Genomic DNA, 21,788 nt, shown 5'->3' with positions numbered 1-21,788 from the left:
AAGGCAGATCACAATCACCATATCTACAAAATGGTCACATCACAGCAAGGGCCTTCAACAATTTGTCCAAGATTCCAAGAACTACCTCTGGATTGCCGAGGACATCTGTTGTATGTTTATCATTACGCAAGTGAATTGTTAATTTGTTGGGTGTTACCTCTTTGCAGCAATTTTGAGTACAAATCTCATATTGATTAGATTGCTTTGTTATAGAGAATAAGAAGTGTGTGAATATAGATTTCAGAAAGATGCTTGTTTCTTGCCCCTCATGCTCCAGTTGTTAACAAGAGGATGCACTGGCCTGACATTTATTATGCACAATATTCTCAATAGAATTTGCCTGAACAATATGGAAGCTGCCATCTCTATTGTCCAGTAGTCTAGTGGTTATGATGTTGGGCGGGTAATCTAGAGGTTGCGAGATCAAGTTCTACCATGGCAAGTTATGACACTGAGCTAAGTCCAAGCTCACACTATGTGGTTGACTCTTAATATCCTTTTGTATCTTTCAGCATTGATCCAGACAGTTCCTTCATCTTTGCTAGGCCAATATCCTGGAATTCTCTACCTAAGAGCACTCTGAAAGCACCATTGCCATAAACATTGCAGTGGTTCACTCAGGCAGCCCACCAGGTCAAGTAGGGATGGGCAGTAAATGTGGTCTTGCTAGTGTTGCCTACATCCTGGAACAATATTTGAAAAAAGGTGTGCTCCATCATTCTGTTAGACCTCAGACAGTACACTAAAAGTCTCAAGATGGCAATATTTCTAGTAGTTGATAAAACTGCTGTATAGAATGTATGAAGTATTTTAGGGCAAGATTTGGATGTACTGTTTTGACTTTTTTTAAACTGCTGCATATCAGCTGGAACTCAGTGGTAACACTCATGTCTCTGAATCAGAAGGTTATTAGTATAAGTCCTCCTCTAGGGACTTAAGCCCAAAATCTAGTCAATCACTCAATGCAGTACTGAAGGAGTGCTGCAGTGTTGATCGGAGAAACATGTTAAAAAAAAAGAAATGTAGTTGAATTTTTGTTTTTGCTTGATTTGCCAGCATTTGGGAATAAGGGTAGTGAGGGAATTTTGTAACTGCTGCATTTTCATGAAGAGTAAATGGAGATCAACTCTAGTACAGATCATAGAGTCACTTATGGCACTGTAGGAGGCCATTCAGCCCATCAAGTCCATGCCGGCTCTCCACAGAGCTATGCAGTCAGTCCTACTCCCCGGCTTGATCCCCATCAACTGCATTACAACATTATTTCCTACATTACCACAGTGACTACACTTCAAAAGTACTTCATTAATTTTGAAGCATTTTGGGATGTGGTGAGCACGCGAAAGGCACCATATAATTCTAAATTATTTTTGAACGGGTCACTGACCTGAAGCGTTAACTCTTCTTCTCTCCCCAGAGATGCTGCCAGACCTGCTGAGTTTTTCCAGCACGTTCTGTTTTTATTTAAGATTTTGAGGGGGTTTGATAGGGTAGATGCTGAGAGGATGTTTCCCCTCATGCAGAAATCTAGAATGAGGGGGCACAGTTTCAGAATAAGGGGTCTCCCATTTATGACAGAGATGAGGAGGAATTTAAGACAGCATGGTTTTGTGAAGGGGAAGTCGTGTCTCACTAATTTGATTGAGTTTTTTGAGGAAGTGACGAAGATGATTGATGAAGGAAGGGCAGTGGATGTTATCTGTATGGACTTCAGTAAAGCCTTTGACAAGGTCCCGCATGGCAGACTGGTACAAAAGGTGAGGTCACACGGGATCAGAGGTGAGCTGGCAAGATGGATACAGAATTGGCTCGGTCATAGAAGACAGAGGGTAGCAATGGAAGGGTGCTTTTCTGAATGGAGGGATGTGACTAGTGGTGTTCCGCAGGGATCAGTGCTGGGACCTTTGCTGTTTGTAGTATATATAAATGATTTGGAGGAAAATGTAGCTGGTCTGATTAGTAAGTTTGCGGACGACACAAAGGTTGGTGGAGTTGCGGATAGTGATGAGGATTGTCAGAGGATACAGCAGGATATAGATCGGTTGGAGACTTGGGCGGAGAAATGGCAGGTGGAGTTTAATCTGAACAAATGTGAGGTAATGCATTTTGGAAGGTCTAATGCAGGTGGGAAGTATACAGTAAATGGCAGAACCCTTAGGAGTATTGACAGGCAGAGAGATCTGGGCGTACAGGTCCACAGGTCACTGAAAGTGGCAACGCAGGTGGATAAGGTAGTCAAGAAGGCATGCGGCATGCTTGCCTTCATCGGTTGGGGCATAGAGTATAAAAATAGGCAAGTGATACTGCAGCTGTACAGAACTTTAGTTAGGCCACACTTAGAATATTGCGTGCAATTCTGGTCGCCACACTACCAGAAGGACGTGGAGGCTTTGGAGAGGGTACAGAAGGGGTTTACCTGGATGTTGCCAGGTCTGGAGGGCATTAGCTATGAGGAGAGGTTGGATAAACACGGATTGTTTTCACTGGAACGACGGAGGTGGAGGGGCGACATGATAGAGGGTTACAAAGTTATGAGTGGCATGGACAGAGTGGATAGTCAGAAGCTTTTTCCCAGGGTGGAACAGTCAGTTACTAGGGGACATAGGTTTAAGGTGCGAGGGGCAAAGTTTATAGGGGATGTGCGAGGCAAGTTCTTTACACAGAGGGTGGTGAGTGCCTGGAACTTTCTGCCGGGGTAGGTGGTGGAAGCAGATACGATAGCAACCTTTAAGAGGCATCTTGACAAATATATGAATCGGATGGGAATAGAGGGATACGGACCCCGGAAGTGCAGAAGGTTTTAGTTTAGGCAGGCATCAAGATTGGCGCAGGCTTGGAGGGCCGAATGGCCTGTTCCTGTGCTGTACTGTTCTTTGTTCTTTGAATTTCTTCTCCCAGAGAGCAGTGGAGGCTGGGTCATTGAATATATTCAAGGCTGAGTTAGACAGATTTTTGATCGACAAAGGAGTCAAGGGTTATGGGAAGCAGGCAGGAAAGTGGAGTTGAGGCCACAATCAGATCAGCCATGATCTACTGAATGGCGGAGCAGGCTTGAGGGACTGAATGGCCTACTCCTGCACCTATTTCTTATGTTCCTATGTCCCTAATGATTTCCTGAAATATATTTCCACTTGTTTTTTTTCTGTTTAAAGGCTGCAAATTTTTCTCCACATCCACATCCATTTCTGTACTGCAATTGACTGGAACGATACAGTCCGTGGGCAAAGGCCAAAGGGATTCACTACGATTCCATGTCATTCCAACCTTCAAACAAATTATGAGCTTTATTCATTACTTTTTCAGGAATTATTTGTTTCTAATAAGTATTCCTGAAACACATTTAACAAAACAATTAGGTAATCAGCAACTTTTGATTTAAATCTGTTTAAACTTCCTTGCTGATTCCTCTACACTTTTTTTTATTTTTCATGTTGGATTTCCTCTAATTCCTCCTTTATTTTCTTTCTACCTCCCTTTTCCACTCTCCATTCACTGGTGGGTCTATTTAAAACCTTTTACCCAAATCAGACAGCTAACTAGGCTTCAGATTACACAATTACCAGAAAAACTATTTTTAGATCACTTTTTTCTCTCCGCAGTTTCTTCAAATGTAGTGATCACGCAAGTGTAATATTAACATATATTATATTATTATGTTATATTATATGTATTATATTATGTATTATATTAACATAATATTAACAAGTAAATAAAAAAGACTTACAGTTGTCCATGTGTACTCATAGCCATCAACATTCCACACAGGAAGGACATATATTTCAAAAGATTGTAGAATGTTAGTGATCACCTTGTCCCGTGCATCTACAAGCTAAAACATGGCAGACGCATTGACAAAACCATTAACTATATAAAACCAAAGACAGGTGTATGTAAATCTAGAATTTTCACATCTTTACAGTGTGCAAAAAATGGAGCCTGACATTTGTTCTGACAGAATTGTGTGCAATATTATGTAAGCAGGTAGGAACAGGAGCAGACCATTCAGCTCATTGAACCTGCTAGAGTCATAGTGTCGTAGAGTTATACAGCACAGCAACAGGCCCTTCGGCCCACTGTGTCCGTGCCAGCCATCAAGCACCTATCTATTCTAATCCCATTTTCCAGCACTTGGCCTGTAGCCTTGTATGCTATGGCATTTCAAGTGCTCATCTAAATACTTCTTAAATGTTGTGAGGGTTCCTGTCTCTACCACCCCTTCAGGTAGTGTGTTCCAGATTCCAACCACCCTCTGGGTGAAAAGATTTTTCCTCAAATCCCCTCTAAACCTCCTGCCCCTTACCTTAAATCTATGCCCCCTGGTTATTGACACCTCCGCTAGGGGAAAACATTTCTTCCTATCTACCCTATCTATGCCCCTCATAATTTTGTATACTTTAATCAGGTCCCCTCTCAGCCTTCTCTGCTCTAAGGAAAATAACCCTAGCCTAGCCAGTCTCTCTTCATAGCTGAAATGCTCCAGCCCAGGCAACATCCTGGTGAACCTCCTCTGCACCCTCTCCAGTGCAATCACATCCTTCCTATAGTGTGGTGACCAGAACTGTACACAGTACTCCAGCTGTGGCCTAACTAGCCATCTTACTAACCATAGAAGATCTTTTAAATCCCAATTCCCTGCCCCATACCAATACCCTTACTTTCCAAGTAAAGATTTACTTGGGGGCGGGGAGGGGGGGGGGCAAGATGCATCACAGCCTCATGTTTGTATATAATCTGTCTTTGTGACACTCACATATTGTACGAACCACTGACAGAATGCAGGTGCTATCCATTCTCGGCCATGGATACCACAGTCAATCCACAACGCACCTTTCGATTGGACAGTACCGTTGAAGATCTGGAGAAAGAATAGTGACACGGGATGAGGACCTGGCCATTATTAAAGAGGAAAAAAACAGAAATAAAACAGAAAGCACCTTTACCTTTAAGACATAAATTAGACGCTTCTCAGATGATGGCCCAATAAGTATTTTTTGAATGAAGGATGGATATGCTTTCGAAATTTGTGACATCCATAAATAAATCTGTAAATAACATCTAGGCATAAGAGCAAGTAATTAATATAATTTACATTCTCATTTTGTCACAAGTAATTGGTTTGCTATGATGTTATACATCAAAAGGCTAAGTCTGGGAGAGAAAGGGATTCAGCAATTTCTTACCTTTACGATCTTTGTCATCGGTATGTACCAGGAATGTTCATTGTTTCCAATGGCATGTTGGTCATTATTATGTTTGAACGTATCATTGAAATGCAGGGTACAAATAGATTATATCACCTAACCTGGCATTAACAATGTCAGCTTGGCTCAGCTGGTAGCATTCTTGTCTCTGAGTTAGAAGGTTGTGGGTTTAAGTCCCACTCTAGGACTTGTGCATAATCGTACCTTAGAAGGACTTGTGGTCAAACTGTATAGTGCTGTGAGCACCAAAATACAAGGGAGGCAATCAAACACTGGAGGGAAGTGCAGAGTAGAACCATGAGGCTGACCATAGTGTTCGAGTGACTGAGGAAAGACTGGAGAGACTTGTGTCTTCAGCCTGCAAAGGAGGTTCTCTGACAGAGATATGCAAGACAGTTAAGATTATGGTAAAGATTAATCTAGAAAGAACATTAGGGTACAGGCTCAAACTGATAAAAGATAAGTTTATGAAGATTGCAAGACATTCTTCTTCTCCTCACACAAAGAGAGATCAACAAATGGAAAGGACTCCCAGATAAAGTGATAGAGGTGAAAACCTAAGAATAATTTAAGAAACATTTGGATGCAGCAATTTGGGGGACTGTTGGACTGTTTTAGAAAGATGAATTAAGATGGCCTTTGTCGAAAAAATGCCCAGAAATATCCTCAAAGAATGATTTGTAGGAGAAATATCCTGTGAACTGCCTGAAATATGCTCATAACAGAGTTTTACCTTAAAAGTTGCCAACTAATATGGAGTTCAGCTGTTGAACTGAATGCTGGGATGTGGCTGGAAACAAGGTTTTCCGCTAGTCAAACACAGGCTAATCAAGCTATGAAGTTTTAAAGTTCATGACATCATTAAGATTGGTGAATAGAAACCCCGCCAATCACACTGTCCCTGAAAACCACCGATATCCAACAAATGAACATGACCATTTGTCTGATTCCAAAGGCTCACTGTATTAAGTGGGCTGGCTATTTCGGGGTCACCTTGCATCTGCCCGCATCCTCTGCCGTTCGTTCTAAAGCACTATTTGAATGTACGCTGGTGCAAAAGCAATCTAGCTGAATATTTTTATAGAGAACTCGGGACTCACAGATTAATTGTACTCAGTAGATGTATTTCCTCCTATGAATCACCTCCTTATTACTGAGCCAAGTTTTAAAGTTAAAACTAATTTACAGCATCAGTTGGAGCCTGAATCCTACATCTATCAACATCTGGCCTTTGATGGCAGATTCCACTGTTCAGAAATGAGTTCTGGCAAAATGTAAGCCAACCTCTGGGATATGTTAAAACCCAAGGCTACCTGATTCCACAGTCACTGTCAGTATTTATTGGCACCTGAAAGTGCAACACTGCCATAGCCAGACATCAATCCACTCTAACTAGCCTGACACTTTAACCTTTTCCATCACTTTGTACTACCCAACTCTGTCAAACACTTTACTGAGTAGTGATGAGATTCCATTCGTAAAACAATGATACCATTTTCAGAATTACAGTGTGCTAGCTGTTGGCAAGAGTCTCTGCAGAATTAGGGGTGATATGATATCAGCCTTTAATATCTCACCAGTCTTCAACTACTAAACAAGAGTAGACATTTTATAATAAACAGTGTCAGGGTTAAAGAGGTATTAAAACTGTCACTTGTCACTAATCATTGTGCTTCTTTGTATTCTGATAATTTACTATTGTTGAATATTTTAGGGTTAATTCATTGATGTTGTGCTTTCAGTTTTGGATTCATCTCTCTGATTGTGTTCTGTTCAAGCACAGCTCCCTGTTGGAAGAGTGGGATTGGTGAATTTACCTTGTTAAAATAGCTCCATGTTATCGTGTTCCTGTCAATCAGCACATGTGTTTATTCTTCTACTTGATTGTTGGGCGTGCCTGGTGTAATTTGCTTGCTAAAGTAAGAAGCTAAATTTAAACAGGAACATACTGACATCTGAATGGAATTCTCTGAAACCACTTTCCCATCACTGCCTCGTTGCCCACCCATTGCCTCACCTTACCTGGTCTCCAATTTGCTCTAAGATTTGTCTGAAATGGAGAAAAAGATGCTTTTCTGGGTGGAATTGTGATGACTGCTTCAGTCAGTGATGTTGAAATGCCCACCAAAGGTTGAAATAGAGCAGATCTCACAAAGGGAAAGGACAGACTGATCTGAGAAAATAGGAATACACACTTTGTACTGTTGGTGGAGGCATCTTTAGGTAATTTGAACTTTGCACATACACCCTACCCATTCCACTAACTACCACCATCACCGCCAAGCCTAGTGTCTTTGGAACTCCACCTCAGACACAAACTTCATAAGACATCACCATTTGTGTTAGTTCCTGTCATCTCGATTAGCATTAAAAAAACAAAGTGATGGTGAACAAATGAGATCCAATTTCCTCCAATTAATGTCCCTGCCACAGCTGAAGTGATTCTGAAATAAATTTGTCCACAATTGTGTATATTGCATCTGCCTTCGGTGACACAAACGGAGCATGTATTGTGGTGTAAAAACAAAAAGACTGGCAGCATCTGTGGAGAGAGAAGCAATAATTTGTGTTCTGCATGTTTTGTGGTATTGGTTTCTTGTTTTCAATTATGGTACATATGAGGTAATCAGGTTCACTTATAAAGAGGCTACAGCTTATTTTGTTGCACTGTTAGATGTAGTTGTCTGGGTAAGGTATACAATAAGGAGGATTCAAATTATTCAGATAAGATGCAAGTATTTATGAGTTTTGTTTGAATACATTTTTGATTGAAAGCTCTTTTTGAATTTCACAGACTGTCACGCGCACAACAAGTACGGCGATGAAAAAATTAAGGACTAAAACTGTGGAGTTATAAAATTGACTTTGCCTTTTAAAAAATGGACCTGCCTTCTAAAAAGTGAACAATGTGCTCCAAAATGGCCACCGAAGGTAAAAGACTTGGCTTTTGTATATTCAAACTGTCGGGCAGGGACAAAGGAATTTCTTCAAAGCTAACAGGTATCAATAGCATCTATTCTACACCCATCCTGAAATATTCCTGAATTGAATGGGTTCTTCTGAAACAAGGAAGGTGTGAAGTAGCCACATCCTGGATCATTGTCAGAAAAAAATCCCTGTCTCCCAGCAGAGGGGATGTAGCAAATATTTACCTTTAAAAGGAAGCCCTAGAGAGAGAGACACCCAGAAAGAAGCCTCACCAAGAAGCTTATTTCCAGCTAAGAGGCTGGGAGAAATCCAGCAAGACAGAAGGGAAGAGCCCTGCTGTAAATTCTACAGCTTTACTTATGCAACAGTGAAGTAGAAGTGATTCACTGTCTTCAACTGAACTTTCAACCAGGAGAGAAAACTACAAACACCTCAGGCCTGCAACCAACGAGAACTTGACTTCCAAGAGAATTTAACAGGTTTACCGTGACCCCTGAAACCTACCCCACTTATAACCACTTACCCCTTTTCCTCTCTGTCTCTTTGTCTGTGTGTTTGTTTGTGTGCCCGCGTGCGAGCAAATGCATGAGTGGATGCCGTTGAAACAATTTTGGGTTAAGGCATATTGATCAATAAATAATTGATTTTCTGTTTTAAACCTAGAAGAAAACTTGTCTGTTTATTTGACAAATAAAACACCAAAAGGGTTAAACACTAATAACAAAAAACACTTGCTGTGGTCAGGGAGTTGAACAGTGGGAACCACCCACACACCTCACCACGTGGCCGTAACAGAGAGGCATAATTAAATCCAAAGGGATTGTTCCCTTCGCGACACCCAGGTCCACTCCTCCATTACCCCTGACACCTTGTCCCCTTCCTACGGCACCTTCCCATGCAATTGCAGGAGGTGTAATACCTGCCCTTTTACCTCCTCTCTCCTCACTATCCAAGGCCCTAAACACTCCTTTCAGGTGAAGCAGCGATTTGCTTGTACTTCTTTCAATTCAGTATACTGTATTCGCTGCTCACAGTGTAGTCTCCTCTACATTGGGGAGACCAAACACCGATTGGGTGACTGCTTTGCGGAACACCTCCACTCAGTCCGAAAACATGACCCTAAGCTTCTGGTTGCTGGCCCTTTCAACACATGCCCCACTCTCATGTCCACATCTCTGTCCTGGGCCCACTGGAGTGTTCCAATGACCATCAATGCAAGCTCAAGGAACAGCATCTCATTTTCCGATTAGGCACACTACAGCCTACTGGACTGAACATTGAGTTCAATAATTTCAGAGCATAACTGGCCCTTTTTTATTTTTATTGTATTTTATTTTGTTCCTTTTTTTTGTTTTTTACCATGTGCCTTCCTACTGTTTTTTTCATGTTTGTGTTTTTGTCTAGGGCTGCTCATTATTCTGTCATTAACACTCCCTCTGCACTAATGCTTTGTCTTTCGCTACACCATTAGCACACTCTGTTTGCCTTTGCTCCACGACCTCTTTGTCAGTTAATCTCTCTGGCCCTATGTCCTATCACACACCTTCCCTTTTGTTCTCTTTTCCCCCACCCCTGCTTTATTTGCTTAAAATTTATTACATATCTAACCTTTGCCAGTTCTGATGAAAGGTCACCGACTTGAAACATTAACTCTGCTTTTCTCTCTACAGATGCTGTCAGACCTGCTGAGTATTTCCAGCACTTTCTGTTTTTATTTTAGATATCCAGTATCCGCAGTATTTTGCTTTTATGTCAGTGCCTATCCCTGGTCGTAGGAACATAGAAGCAGGAATAGGCCAATCGGCCCATCGAATTTGCTCCGCTATTCAACTTGATCATGGCTGATCTTTATCTCAAAGCCATTTTCCCACACTATCCCCAAATCCTTTGATATCTTTTAATATCTAGAAATACTCTGATCTCTATCTTGAATATACTCAATGACTGAGCCTCCACAGTCTTCTGGGGTAGAGAATTCCAAAGATTCGCCACCCTCTAAGTGAAGGAATTCCTCCTTATCTAGTCCTAAATGGCCCACCTCTTCTTCTGAGACTGTGTCCCCTGGCTCTAGACACCCCCAGCCCAGGGGAACACCCTTCCTGCATCTACCCTGTGAAGCCCTCTAAGAATTTTGTATGCCTCAATGAGATTACCTCTCATTTTTCTAAACTCTAGAGAATATAGGCCCAGTCTCCGCAATCTTTTCCTTTTTTTTATTCTTTCATGGGATGTGGGCGTCGCTGGCCAGGCCAGCATTTATTGCCCATCCCTAATTGCCCTTGAGAAGGTGATGAGTCACCTTCTTGAAATGCTACAGTTCATAAGATGTAGGTACACCCACAGTGCAGTCCATGTGGGGTAGGTATACCCACAGTGCTGTTAGGAAGGGAGTTCCGGGATTCTTACCCAGCGACAGTGAAGGAACGGTGTTATAGTTCCAAGTCAGGATGGTGTGTAGTTTGGAGGGGAACTTGCAGCTGGTGGCGTTCCCATGCATCTTATGCCTTTGTCCTTCTAGGTGGTAGAGGTCACAGGTTTGTAAGGTGCCGTTGCAGGAGCCTTGGTTTGTTGCTGCAGTGCATCTTGTAGATGGTACACACTGCTATCACTGTGCATCGGTGGTGGAGGGAGTGAATGTTGAAGGTAGTGGATGGGGTGCCAGTCAGGCAGGCTGCTTTGTCCTGGATGGTATCGAGCTTCTTGAATGTTGTTGGAGCTGTAAGTGGAGAGTATTCCATCATGCTCTTGGCTTGTGCCTTGTAGATGGTGGACAGGCTTTGGGGAGTCAGGAGGTGAGTTACTCGCCACAGAATTCCCAGCCTCTGTCCTGCTGTTGTAGCCACTGCACTTACATGGCTACTCCAGTTCAGTTTCTGATCGATGAAAGCCTCCAGGATGTTGATATTGGGGAGTTCAGCAACGGTAATGCCATGGAATGTCAAGGGGAGATGGTTGGATTCTCTCTTGTTAGAGATGGTCATAGCCTGGCAGTTTTGTTGTGCGAATGTAACTTACCACTTATCAGCCCAAGCCTGAATGATGTCTGGGTCTTGTTGCATATGGACACAGACTGTTTCAGTATCTGAGGAGTTGTGAATGTTGCTGAACATAGTGCAATCATCAGTGAACATCCCCACTTCTGACCTAATGCTGGAGGGAAGGTCATTGATGAAGCAGCTGAAGATGATTGGGCATAGGACATCACCCTGAGGAATTCCTGTAGTGATTTCCTGGGACTGAGGTGATTGGCCTCCAGCAACCACAACCATCTTCCTTTATGATAGGTATGACTCCAACCAGTGGAGAGTTTCTCCTTGATTCCCATTGATTCCAGTTTTGCTAGGGCTCCTGCCTTCCTTCCTGCTCTCTCCATTGAACCAAAGTTGATCCCCCAGCTTGATGGTAATGGTAGTGTGGGGGATGTGGCAGGCTATAAGGTTTCAGATTGTGGTTGAGTACAGTTCTGCTGTTGCTGATGGCCCACAGCACCTCATGGAGGCCCAAATTTGAGTTGTTAGATCTGTTTGAAATCTATCCCATTCAGCATGGTGGTAGTGCCACATAACATATTGGAGAATATCCCCAGTGTGAGGACGGGACCGTCTCCACAAGAACCATGTGGTGGTCACTCCTACCAGTGCTGTCATGGACAGCTGCATTTGTGACCAGTAGATTGGTGAGGATGAGGTCAAGTATATTTTTCCCTCGTTGACTCCCTCACCACCTGCCGCATACCCAGTCTAGCAGCTATGTACTTTAGGACTCAGCCAGCTCGGTCAGTAGTGAGCCTCTGTTGGTGATGGACATTGAAGTTCCCCACCCAGAGTACATTCTGTGCCCTTGCCACACTCAGTGCTGCATCCAAGTGGTGTTCAACATGGAGCAGTACGGAATAATCAGCTAGTGGGGGTAGGGGTGGGTGCAGTAGATGGTAATCAGCAGGAGGTTTTCGTTCCCATGTTTGACCTGATGGCGTGAGACTTTGATAGCGACGTTTAAGAGACATCTTGACAAATATATGAATAGGAAAGGAATAGAGGGATATGGGCCGTGGAAGTGCAGAAGGTGTTAGTTTAGGCAGGCATCAAGATTGGCGCAGGCTTGGAGGGCCGAATGGCCTGTTCCTGTGCTGTACTGTTCTTTGTTCTTTGTTCATGGGGTCCCGAGTCAATGTTGAGGACTCCCAGTGCAACTCCGTCCTGACTGTGTACCACTGTGCTGCCACCTCTGGTGGGTCTGTACTGCCATTGGACAGGACATACCGGGAATGGTGATTGCGGTGTCTGGGACATTGTCTGTAAGGTATGATTCCATGAATATGACTATGTCAGGCTGTTGCTTGACTAGACTGTGGGATAGATCTCCCAATTTTGGCACAAGCCCCCAGATGTTACTAAGGAGGACTTTGCAGGGTCAACAGGGTGTGCTGTTGTCGTTTCTGTTGCCTATATCGATGCCGGGTCCGTCTGGTTTCATTTCTTTTAGAGTAGGCATGACCAGATTTCCTTCCCTAAAGGACATTAGTGAACCCGATGGGTTTTTATGACAATCGACAATGGTTTCATGGAATTTAAATTTAATTCCACCAGCTGCCATGGTGAACTTTGAACCCATGTCCCCAGAGCATTAGCTTGGGCTTCTGGATTGCTAGTCCAGTGACATTACCATTCCCCACCGCCTCTCCCAATCTCTCAACCAAGGCTCTGTACAACTGAAGCATATCTTCCTTACTTGTTTATTCCACCCCCTTGGTCAGCATTCCTTTAGCCTTTTTGATTACTTTTCTACATGTGCACTATCTTTTCATGATTTGGGTACATGGATACCTACATTTCTTTGCTTCTCCACAGCTCCAAATCCTTCACCATTTGTCTTTCTCAGATCAAAAATAGTTGACTACACTCATTGGACTCTATTGTGCTATAATTTTGCCCACTCACTTAGTCTGTGCATGGCCCTTTATAAATGCTCCCATCAACACAAATTGTTATGCCTCTTAATTTAGTGTCATCTTCAGATTTGTAAATATAACTCTCCATCCTCTTATCTAAGTTATTGTTACATTTTGGGAATAGCTGAGGCCCCAGTATGGATCCCTGGGGAAAACCACTCATTACATCTGCCAATCAAAGAATATTACCTGTACCCCTACGCTTTGTCTCCTACCTCCCAACCATTTATTCATCCATCTCACAAGGTTACCTCTAATTCTGTGTGTCTTCAATAATCTCTAATGTGGAACTTTATCAAATGCCTTCTGCAAGTCCGTTTTGACAACATCCATTAGACACTCTCCTATCTACAATGCTACAATGACCTCCGCAAAAAAAAACGTAACCAGATTAGTCAGACTTGACACTCATTGGTCAACTCAAACTTGTCCAAGTGCTCAGCCTAATGATAGATTCTAGTAAACTTATCTTAAACTGAAGATTTGTAATAACCCGTGTTCCCCCTCTCATTCTAAATAATGATGTGACATTTGCAATTTTCCATTCCAAAGGTGCAATTCCTGATTCTACAGCCCTTTGGAGAATTATGACTAATACATCTGCAGTTTACTTTGGGCTGTAAACCATCAGGTCCTGGAGATTTGTCTATCTTAAGACTCATTATTTTCTGTGAAAATGGATACAAAGTATTCATTTAACGAGCCTGCCTTATTGTCCATTATGCTATCATCTACATCTGTCTTTAAAGGTCCCACATTGTCCTCCACCACTCTCTTTCTCTTAACATATTTATAAGTAAAAGCTTTTAAAAAGTTTTTACCTCTTCCAGTGGATGATACCTTTCATAATATGAAGAAAAGCCACGGGGCAGAAATGCCTCATTTCCAACTTTCTGTTTCTTTATGAGCTGTTGAACGTCCTCAATCATTACCCTAAAAATGATACATATTCCAGTATTGTGGACAAGTGAGATTGCTGGAAAGTAAATGATCAGCCAAATAAAATGAGTAAAAGACACACCGGAGGTAGTAGCAAACTTCAGGGGCTTGTAATGTAGAAAGTGCTATGAGAGCTCCCCTAGTGGGTCAGTTGGTAAGTGCAGTGTATATGCAAATCCAATGGACCATCTGGGGCAGCAGTGGGAGTGCTACCATTGGAACTCAGCACCTCTGGGTCAAGAAGAGGAAAAACACCCAGGGTTCCCACTCCCGATGGCTATCCAATGACCCCTGCTGGAAGGTGTGTGTGTTTGTGGCTGTCAGGTGAGTACAAAATTCAGGCTCAGCTGCCAGAACTCACTTTCTATCCTCACACATGAGGAAAGCTGCAATACCAAAGGGGCTTTGCAACACTTACAGTACTGTATTCTATCTGTGACACCTGCATCATTATAAAAAAAAAAGTGTTTGGCATACCTATAACTAGTGGTTGCTGTAGCCAGCTGAGTTTTCACCTCTTCAATATTAGATGCATTGAAGTAAAGGTGGACTTCTTTGTTGATTCTGATATCATTGATTGAGCTTGGTTGCCACAGAACAGCCTGCAGATAATGAATTCAGGTTGTTACTAACATTTTTGTACAATATCATCAAAACCAGCCTTCACTTAAGTCACTAATTATAACTATACTCAAATTAACTGGAATTTGTATCTCAGAACCGATTTCGGCCAGACTGACCACTGATAAGAACAGGGTAGAATTCCATTGATGTTCCCGATGAGCATGACTCCTTTTAGGGGAACCACCCAAGACTCGGTGTTCTAGAATCCTGCACAATCCTTGCACAATACTAAGTAAAATGTATCCCATGCACCTTAGCTAAAACCGTATTGGAATGTCAATCAATGAAACCCACCTAACATAGTCATTTGATATTCCACTGTTTGTTTTATGGCAAATCCAGTCAACTTGCAGATTGAGGTGAGAAAGATTCCAGAAGTGGTTAGTTCAGAGCACTTGGTTGAGAAAGATGGTGTACTGGCATCACACATAATATGAGGACCCGTCACACATCTACAATGCCTCTATGACTGCTTAGGATAATCTTTGGTCAAGGCCATGATTGGTATCTGTCGCTGAGAATCTATTCATGGTTAAACAAATAATGAGACATTGCCAATCAGACAGAGCCAAAGAATACCTGGTCCGGAACTGGAATTAGAATGAACCCAAACACAAGGGAAACTTACACCTTGCACTTATATTCTTTCACTTGAATGAGGAATAACATTCATTGTTCTGCTCAAAGTATCATACAAAATTTTTGGAGGGAAAGATGAAAAGGTTGTTAAAAGAACATGTGGGATCCTTGGTTTTAGAAATAGAAGCATAGAGTACAATAGCAAGGAAGTTAAGCTAAACCTTTATAAATCACTGGGTAGGGCTTGGCTGGAGTATTGTGTCCAATCCTGGGGAACACACTTCAGGTAGGATGTCAAGGCATTGGAGAGGATGCAGAGAAGATTTACGAGAATGTATCAGAGATGAGGGACTTCAGTTTGTGGGATTGTTCTCCTTAGAGCAGAGAAGATAAAGAGAAGATTTAATAGAGGAAGGGATTTGATAGACTAAGTACAAAGATGCTGGCTCCACTGGCGGTTTGTGGGGGGGGGGGGGGGGTCAGAAAACCAGAGAACACACATTTAATAAAATTGGCCAAAGAACCAGTGGTGAGATGAAGAGTGTTATGAAAGTACTTCCGTTTTTAAAAATATTTTGTGAGGACACGTGTTTTAAAATTGTGGAAATGGATTCCTTTGGAGGATTGAAGAGGTCACATAGATGCTGGACATTTTTTTTTAGATGAGGTCATTGGGAGGACTTTGGGACTTAGTTTAGAAACACACTTACTGTAAGTCACATGTCTTCAGCTCAGTAAACAATAGGAGCATTGGTGACTCGGGGGAGTTGTTTACGGAGAAGTGACTTGTCAAGTTTATGGTGGTCAAGAGTTGGTTTCGTTTTGGATTGTTTTGAGTCAATTGGGGGTCAGCCTGCTAAGAGAGAAGATACCAGTTAATCCTTTCTCCACCTCTCTGAGAAACCCTGAGAATCCAGTTTGATCCCTGATGCCGCATTTCTCCTGGAAAGCCTGCCAGACTAATCCTCGATGTCGCCTGAAGAGAACTGCTCCAAAAAGATCCCAGTGACAGCCATCTATGTGTATTTGGGATGCCAGAATAAAGGGACAACTGATATAATTCCATATCTTTTCCTTTTCCTTCAAGAATTAACAAGTGTTTGGCCAAAATATTTTTTTGTCTTTTTTGTAAAGAGATCTCTGCAGAGAAAACCTCTTTATTTTTTCTTTAACCAGGGTGTGTGTGTGTTAGGCGAATTTAAAAGGGAACTTTTATATTTCAGTCTGTGTGTTAATGTTTTGCATATTTACTGGATAAGTCTTGTTTTGTAATAAGTTAATAATTTTTTTGTTTATTAAGGAAATCTGGTTGGTGAATTTTATTCTGAAATAAAAATAGAGTATATAATTGACTGTATTGGTAACAGGGTAAACATTTAAATATATGTTGTGACCTGTGGAGAAGTGGAACTAGAAAAGACAGTGCACTCCTCCTGCCTCGGTTGTAACAAAAGACTTTTTTTTGCACAGCAAATTGTTATACTCTGGAATGCACTGACTGAAAGGGTGGTGGAAGCAGATTTGGTAGTAACTTTCAAAAGGGAATTGGATGTATACTGGAAAAGAAAAGAATTGCGGGATATGGGGAAAGAGCAGCTACATGGGAATAATTGGATAGCTCTTTCAGAGAGCTGGCACAAGCATGATGGACCAAATGCCCCTCTTCTTTGCTGTATGATTCTACATGTGAGGCCTTAATATTGGAGCCCAGCAGCCTGTTGAGTATATTCTTTTGAGAGAAATTTGCAGCAGAAACTTTCAATACGTCTGGAGCATTGGATTCCCAACATGAGGAAGAGAGGGCTAGGAAAAATGATCTTGAGACCAATGGTCAAAACAGAAGTGAAGCCCAAGATGTAGTGCCATATGGGGCACTGATACAACTAATAAAATGGTAGAATTTAACTTCAGAGCCTGAGTAGTGACATACCACATATGTGGATTTCTCTCCCTGGCAACAGTCTGAGGCTGAACCAGGCTGTTTACACCCTTGGTGTCGTATTAGACCCTGAGGGGAGCTTCCGAACACACATCTATTTCCATCTCCGTAACATCACCTAACTCTGCCCCCTTCCTCAGCTCATCTACTGTTGAAACTCTCAACCATGCCTTTGTTAGCTCCAGACTTGACTATTCCAATGCACTCCTGGCCGGTCTCACGTGTTCTATCCTCCATAAACTTGAGATCATCCAAACCTCTGCTGCCCGTGTCCTAACTCACACCAAGTCCTGTTCACCCATCACTCCTGTGTTCACTGACCTACATTTGCTCCCAGTTAAGCAACACCTCAATTTGAAAATTCTCATCCTTGCTTTCAAATCCCTCCATGGTCTCACCCCTTCCTATCTCTGTAATCTCCTCCAGCCCCACAACCTTCTGAGATATCTACGCTCCTCTAATTCTGGCCTTTGGGAATCCCGATTTTAACCTCTCCAACATTGGTGACCATGCCTTCAGCTGCATAATCTCTGAAATTCCCTGCCTTAACCTCTGCACCTCTCTATCTCTCTTTTCTCCTTTAAAACGCTCCTTAAAATCTACTTCTTTGACCAAACGTTTGCTCATCTGTCCTAACATCTCTTTAATTGGCTTGGTATCAAACTTTATTTAATAATACCCCTGTGAAATGCCTTGGGACCTTTTATTATGTCAAAGTTTCTATATATAAGTACATGTTGTTGATAGTTTATTGTTAGAAAGAAATCCAGATCTTGGATTTATATTGCAACTTTCACAACCTCAGGATATCCCAAAGTGTTGAACAGTCAATGAAGTATTTCTGAAGTGTAGTCATTGTTCTAATTTAGGAAACATGAAAGCCAGTTTGCTCAAAGCAAGCTCTCACAAATCACAATCTGACTATTACCAGCAAATCTGTTTTAATGATGTTGGTTGAGGGGTAAATACTGGCCAGGACACTGGGGTGAACACCCCTGCTCTTCTTCAAATAGTGTCATGGAATCTTTGAGGGCAGGTGGGGCCTCGGTTTAACGTCTCATCTGAAAGACGGCACCTCCGGCTATGCTGCATTCCTGCAGCTCTGGACTGGAGTGTCAGCCTAGGTCGCGTGGAGCATAAGTACCGACATGAACCTGGTGGGCCAAATAGCCTGTTTCTGTTCTGTAAATATTATGTAATGCTATGTAATTTTGTGCACAGGGATATTAATATGGCTTTTTTATTTTCTACTGGTATTGAGCAACAGATATTGAAATAACAGTTTGAAAGGGGGAAGGGGTGAATATGTATTAGGGATAAAATTGTATCAAAGAGGTTGAAAGGAGATGAAAAAGGAATAAAACACGGGTAAGTTTAAAGTGAAGGGTCCAAAGATGTGGTGTGTGCATTACTTCCAGAGATGTTGGGAGCATATATAGAATTAAAGGAAATTTAGCTTCTATAAGTAATTAAAATGATGTGCACAGCAGGAAGATGCTTTTGGAGATGACTAGGGCTCCCCGGGAAGTAACTGGAATTTGCCCAGTGAGGATGGTATCCCAACATAGGTTGGGAGGTGGTTGCTAATCTGATGTTTTGGAGTGTGAAAAGACAAAAATTGGTACTAATTTAACTAGTTTAGATGAGGGAATGTGTAAATAAAGAAGGACTTGCATATCCATAGTGCCTTTTGTGACCTCAGAATGTCCCAAAGTGTTTTACAGCCAATGCAGTACTTTTAAAGTGTAGTCTTTGTTGTAATGTAGGAAACATGGCAACTAATTTGAGCACAACAAGCTCCCACAAACAGCAATGTGATGATGACCAGGTCGTGATTTTAGTGATTTTGGTTGAGGGATAAATAGTGGCCAGTTGGTGAACGTGGAAGAGCAAAATGTTGTGACTGACCAAGAAGTGGAAAAATACTCAAAGACAAAGAGAAGAACGCAATCTTGCTGTATGTGCTCTGGCTACGATCCGATAGGTACGAGTGGAACCAAATGCAGACAATCCCACGAGCTGAACAATGGAGGAAAGGTGCTGGATCTTGATTAAAAGGAAACTAGACAATTAAATGGTCTAAACTGCTATGTTTGAACACTGCTCAAACACATTACATGGAATTCTAAAGGAAATTATTCAGCAATAGGTAAAGTTAATGAACTGTATGAAAACATTGACTAATGCCTAAAAAAGAGGTAACCTTTACCTTATATTGGTTGGATATTTGTTTGATAAATTGAATCTCTTCATCCGACTGGGGCTGAATAGACAAAACCTGATCTCTAAAAAAACAAAAAAATGTGATGTTGAATTAATGATGACTCCTGAAGATAATATACAGACCATTTTTAAATGGATGATTTCACACACTCATTTCATATACAAAAATGAATATTGATCAAATGCTACCAAGATTTATTTGACCCACATAAACAATGTCTGTCAACTGAAAGTACAGCAGTATGGCTGAACCCAAAGCGAATTGCTGCAAGCTGGTTTAATTTCTTCCATGAAAGAGTCCCGAGCAGGAATCAAGGCCAGCTCTGTGACTGCCATTCCAGTTTGATTGATTGGGGTTTGATTATTGTCAACTCCACAAACAAAACAGGCAAATTATCCTAATATGATTTGAAGGTCGGGTAAGATTCCGTAGTTACCTTACTTTCTCTGTTGGTGAAGAGGCGAGTACTGCTCCAGTGAAGGTAAATAACAAACAAGCTAAAATATAAAATGCCATCTTGGGGGGGCACCGGAAATACACAATGTAGAAAGATTTTTGTGTTCTGTTATTTGACGTGGACTATTGATTCACGGGACTCAGTATTTGTACTCTAGTTAAAGTTTAAATAGACTGGAATCCAGTTTACAAACAAAGTTGCTGCCAGAAGCAGGTGGAGATGGATCATTGTTGGGGGCGTGGTGGAAGTAGGCACAAGGGTGACAACACTGGGTTCTGTTTCTTCCTGCTTTATGTAATGGTGTCAGTCAGTACGTGTTCTGTTATTGCCGCTCAGAATTTCTGGCACAAAACAATCTCCCATCACCTACCATCGCCCACCCTGCCCCCATCAAATTATCTCAAGTGATTTGACCCTTCCCAGAATCTGCCTGCTGTGTCCCCAAATAGCTGATTTTAATATATTTAAATGAGGGCCAGTGCAGTGGCAGATCCAGGAGTTCCAGTTTTACACTTGCAATGCAACAGGTTTCAAGTTACATTGCAAAATAAAAGGCTCAACTGTTACCAGGATTGGCAGACGTAGTTATCAGGTGTTGTTGTGGGGTGCTGTTTTCAGTGTTGCCTCCTGTTGTCAAGCTGCTGGAACCACTGATCGTCATGGTGACACTTACTGGCCCACGGGTAATGTTACCATTTCCCTCTGTTGTTGGCTAGTGTCTCCCACATATGAAAATCGATGCTTAGGGCCTTCATGTCAGACTTTCAAGCATCCCTGCAGCAGAGCTTTCGGTGTCCCACTGGTCTTCTGGCTCCAACTACCTCTCCATACAGGATATCCTTGGGAATGCATCCGTCTTCCATTCTACAAACCAGCCCAAGCCAGCAAAGTCGCCCCTGCTTGATGAGTGCTCGCATACTTGAGAGATTTGCCTTTGCGAAGACTGTCACATTCATGATTTGGTCCTTCCATGAGATGCCAAGAATGTGCCGCAGACATCGATGAAAATTGTTGAGCTTCCTTTCTTGGTAGCTGTAAGTCGTCCATGTTTCACAGCCATGCAACAAGGTGCTGAGAACACGGGCCTCATAAAACCAGCAAATTGGTCCTCAGGGTGAGCTTGTTGTTTTTCCAGACACTGTTCATGAGTCAGCCAAAGGTGGTAGATGCTTTCCCTCTCTGTGTGTCGAGTTCTGCATCAGTAGTCAGATTGTCTGTCACTGTGGAAAGAAGGTAGCAGAATGGTTAACCACTTCCAGCGGAATGTTGTTTAATGTGATCAAAGGTGAAGATGTGACATTCTGTCCCATAACCATGGTTTCCTTGATGGTTATAGTAAGGGAAAGCAGGCTACAGGCATGGGAGAGACAATCTTTGAGTCTTTGTAGCTGAGTTTCTGTGTGGGCAACTAGCATGGCATCATTAGCATAGAGCTCTCTGAACAAGACATGCTGTATTTTTGTCTTCACTTTCAACCTGGACAGGCTGTTGAGCTTGCTGTCTGACTTAGTATGCAGGTAAACTCCTTCCATATCTGCAGGGAAGACAAAGGTCAGGAGCATGGAGAAGAAAATAGCAAACAAAGTGGGGGCTAGGACACTGCCCTGTTTCACCCCATTCTACATCCTGAAACTGTTGGAAAAGGAGCAGTTGAACTGTACAGTACTGTGCATGTTGTCATGAAAAGAACAGATAACATTAAGGAGCTTTGGTGGAAAGCCAATTTTCTCCGAAACCTTGTAGTGTCCTGCTCTGCTGACAGTGCCAAAAATGCTTTGGTGAGATCTACAAAAGCAAGATAGAGAGGGTACGTCCGGTTCTCTTGTAGCTGGTGTATGGATAGGATCACATCCACTGCAGGCCTGCCAACATGGAAGCCAAATTGCACTTCTGGAAACACTTGATCTGCAAGTTGATGGAGTCTTTTCAGCATGACCCCAGCAAAA

At 42.2% G+C, this 21,788-nt stretch overlaps 1 protein-coding gene across 1 annotated transcript in view; it reads right to left on the bottom strand.

The window, feature by feature from the left end:
- cpb2 (carboxypeptidase B2 (plasma)) overlaps positions 1 to 19,937 on the bottom strand; it is a 53,715-nt gene extending 33,778 nt beyond the window's left edge. Inside the window, exons 1-7 of the mRNA XM_068040181.1 lie at positions 19,822 to 19,937; positions 19,371 to 19,446; positions 14,497 to 14,621; positions 13,902 to 14,013; positions 4,941 to 5,042; positions 4,751 to 4,855; positions 3,725 to 3,829 (exon numbers count right to left, since the gene is read on the bottom strand). Coding sequence (XP_067896282.1) covers positions 3,725 to 3,829; positions 4,751 to 4,855; positions 4,941 to 5,042; positions 13,902 to 14,013; positions 14,497 to 14,621; positions 19,371 to 19,446; positions 19,822 to 19,901 — 705 coding nt within the window. The 5' untranslated portion in view covers positions 19,902 to 19,937. The remainder of the gene's footprint in view (positions 1 to 3,724; positions 3,830 to 4,750; positions 4,856 to 4,940; positions 5,043 to 13,901; positions 14,014 to 14,496; positions 14,622 to 19,370; positions 19,447 to 19,821) is intronic.
- Between the last annotated feature and the right edge of the window lie 1,851 nt (positions 19,938 to 21,788).

Source organism: Heterodontus francisci, chromosome 10 (genome assembly GCF_036365525.1).
Source record: "Heterodontus francisci isolate sHetFra1 chromosome 10, sHetFra1.hap1, whole genome shotgun sequence".
Taxonomy (NCBI): Eukaryota; Metazoa; Chordata; class Chondrichthyes; order Heterodontiformes; family Heterodontidae; genus Heterodontus; species Heterodontus francisci.
The sequence above is the reverse complement of the archived record's forward strand: the minus strand, read 5'-3'. Positions and strand labels throughout refer to the sequence as shown.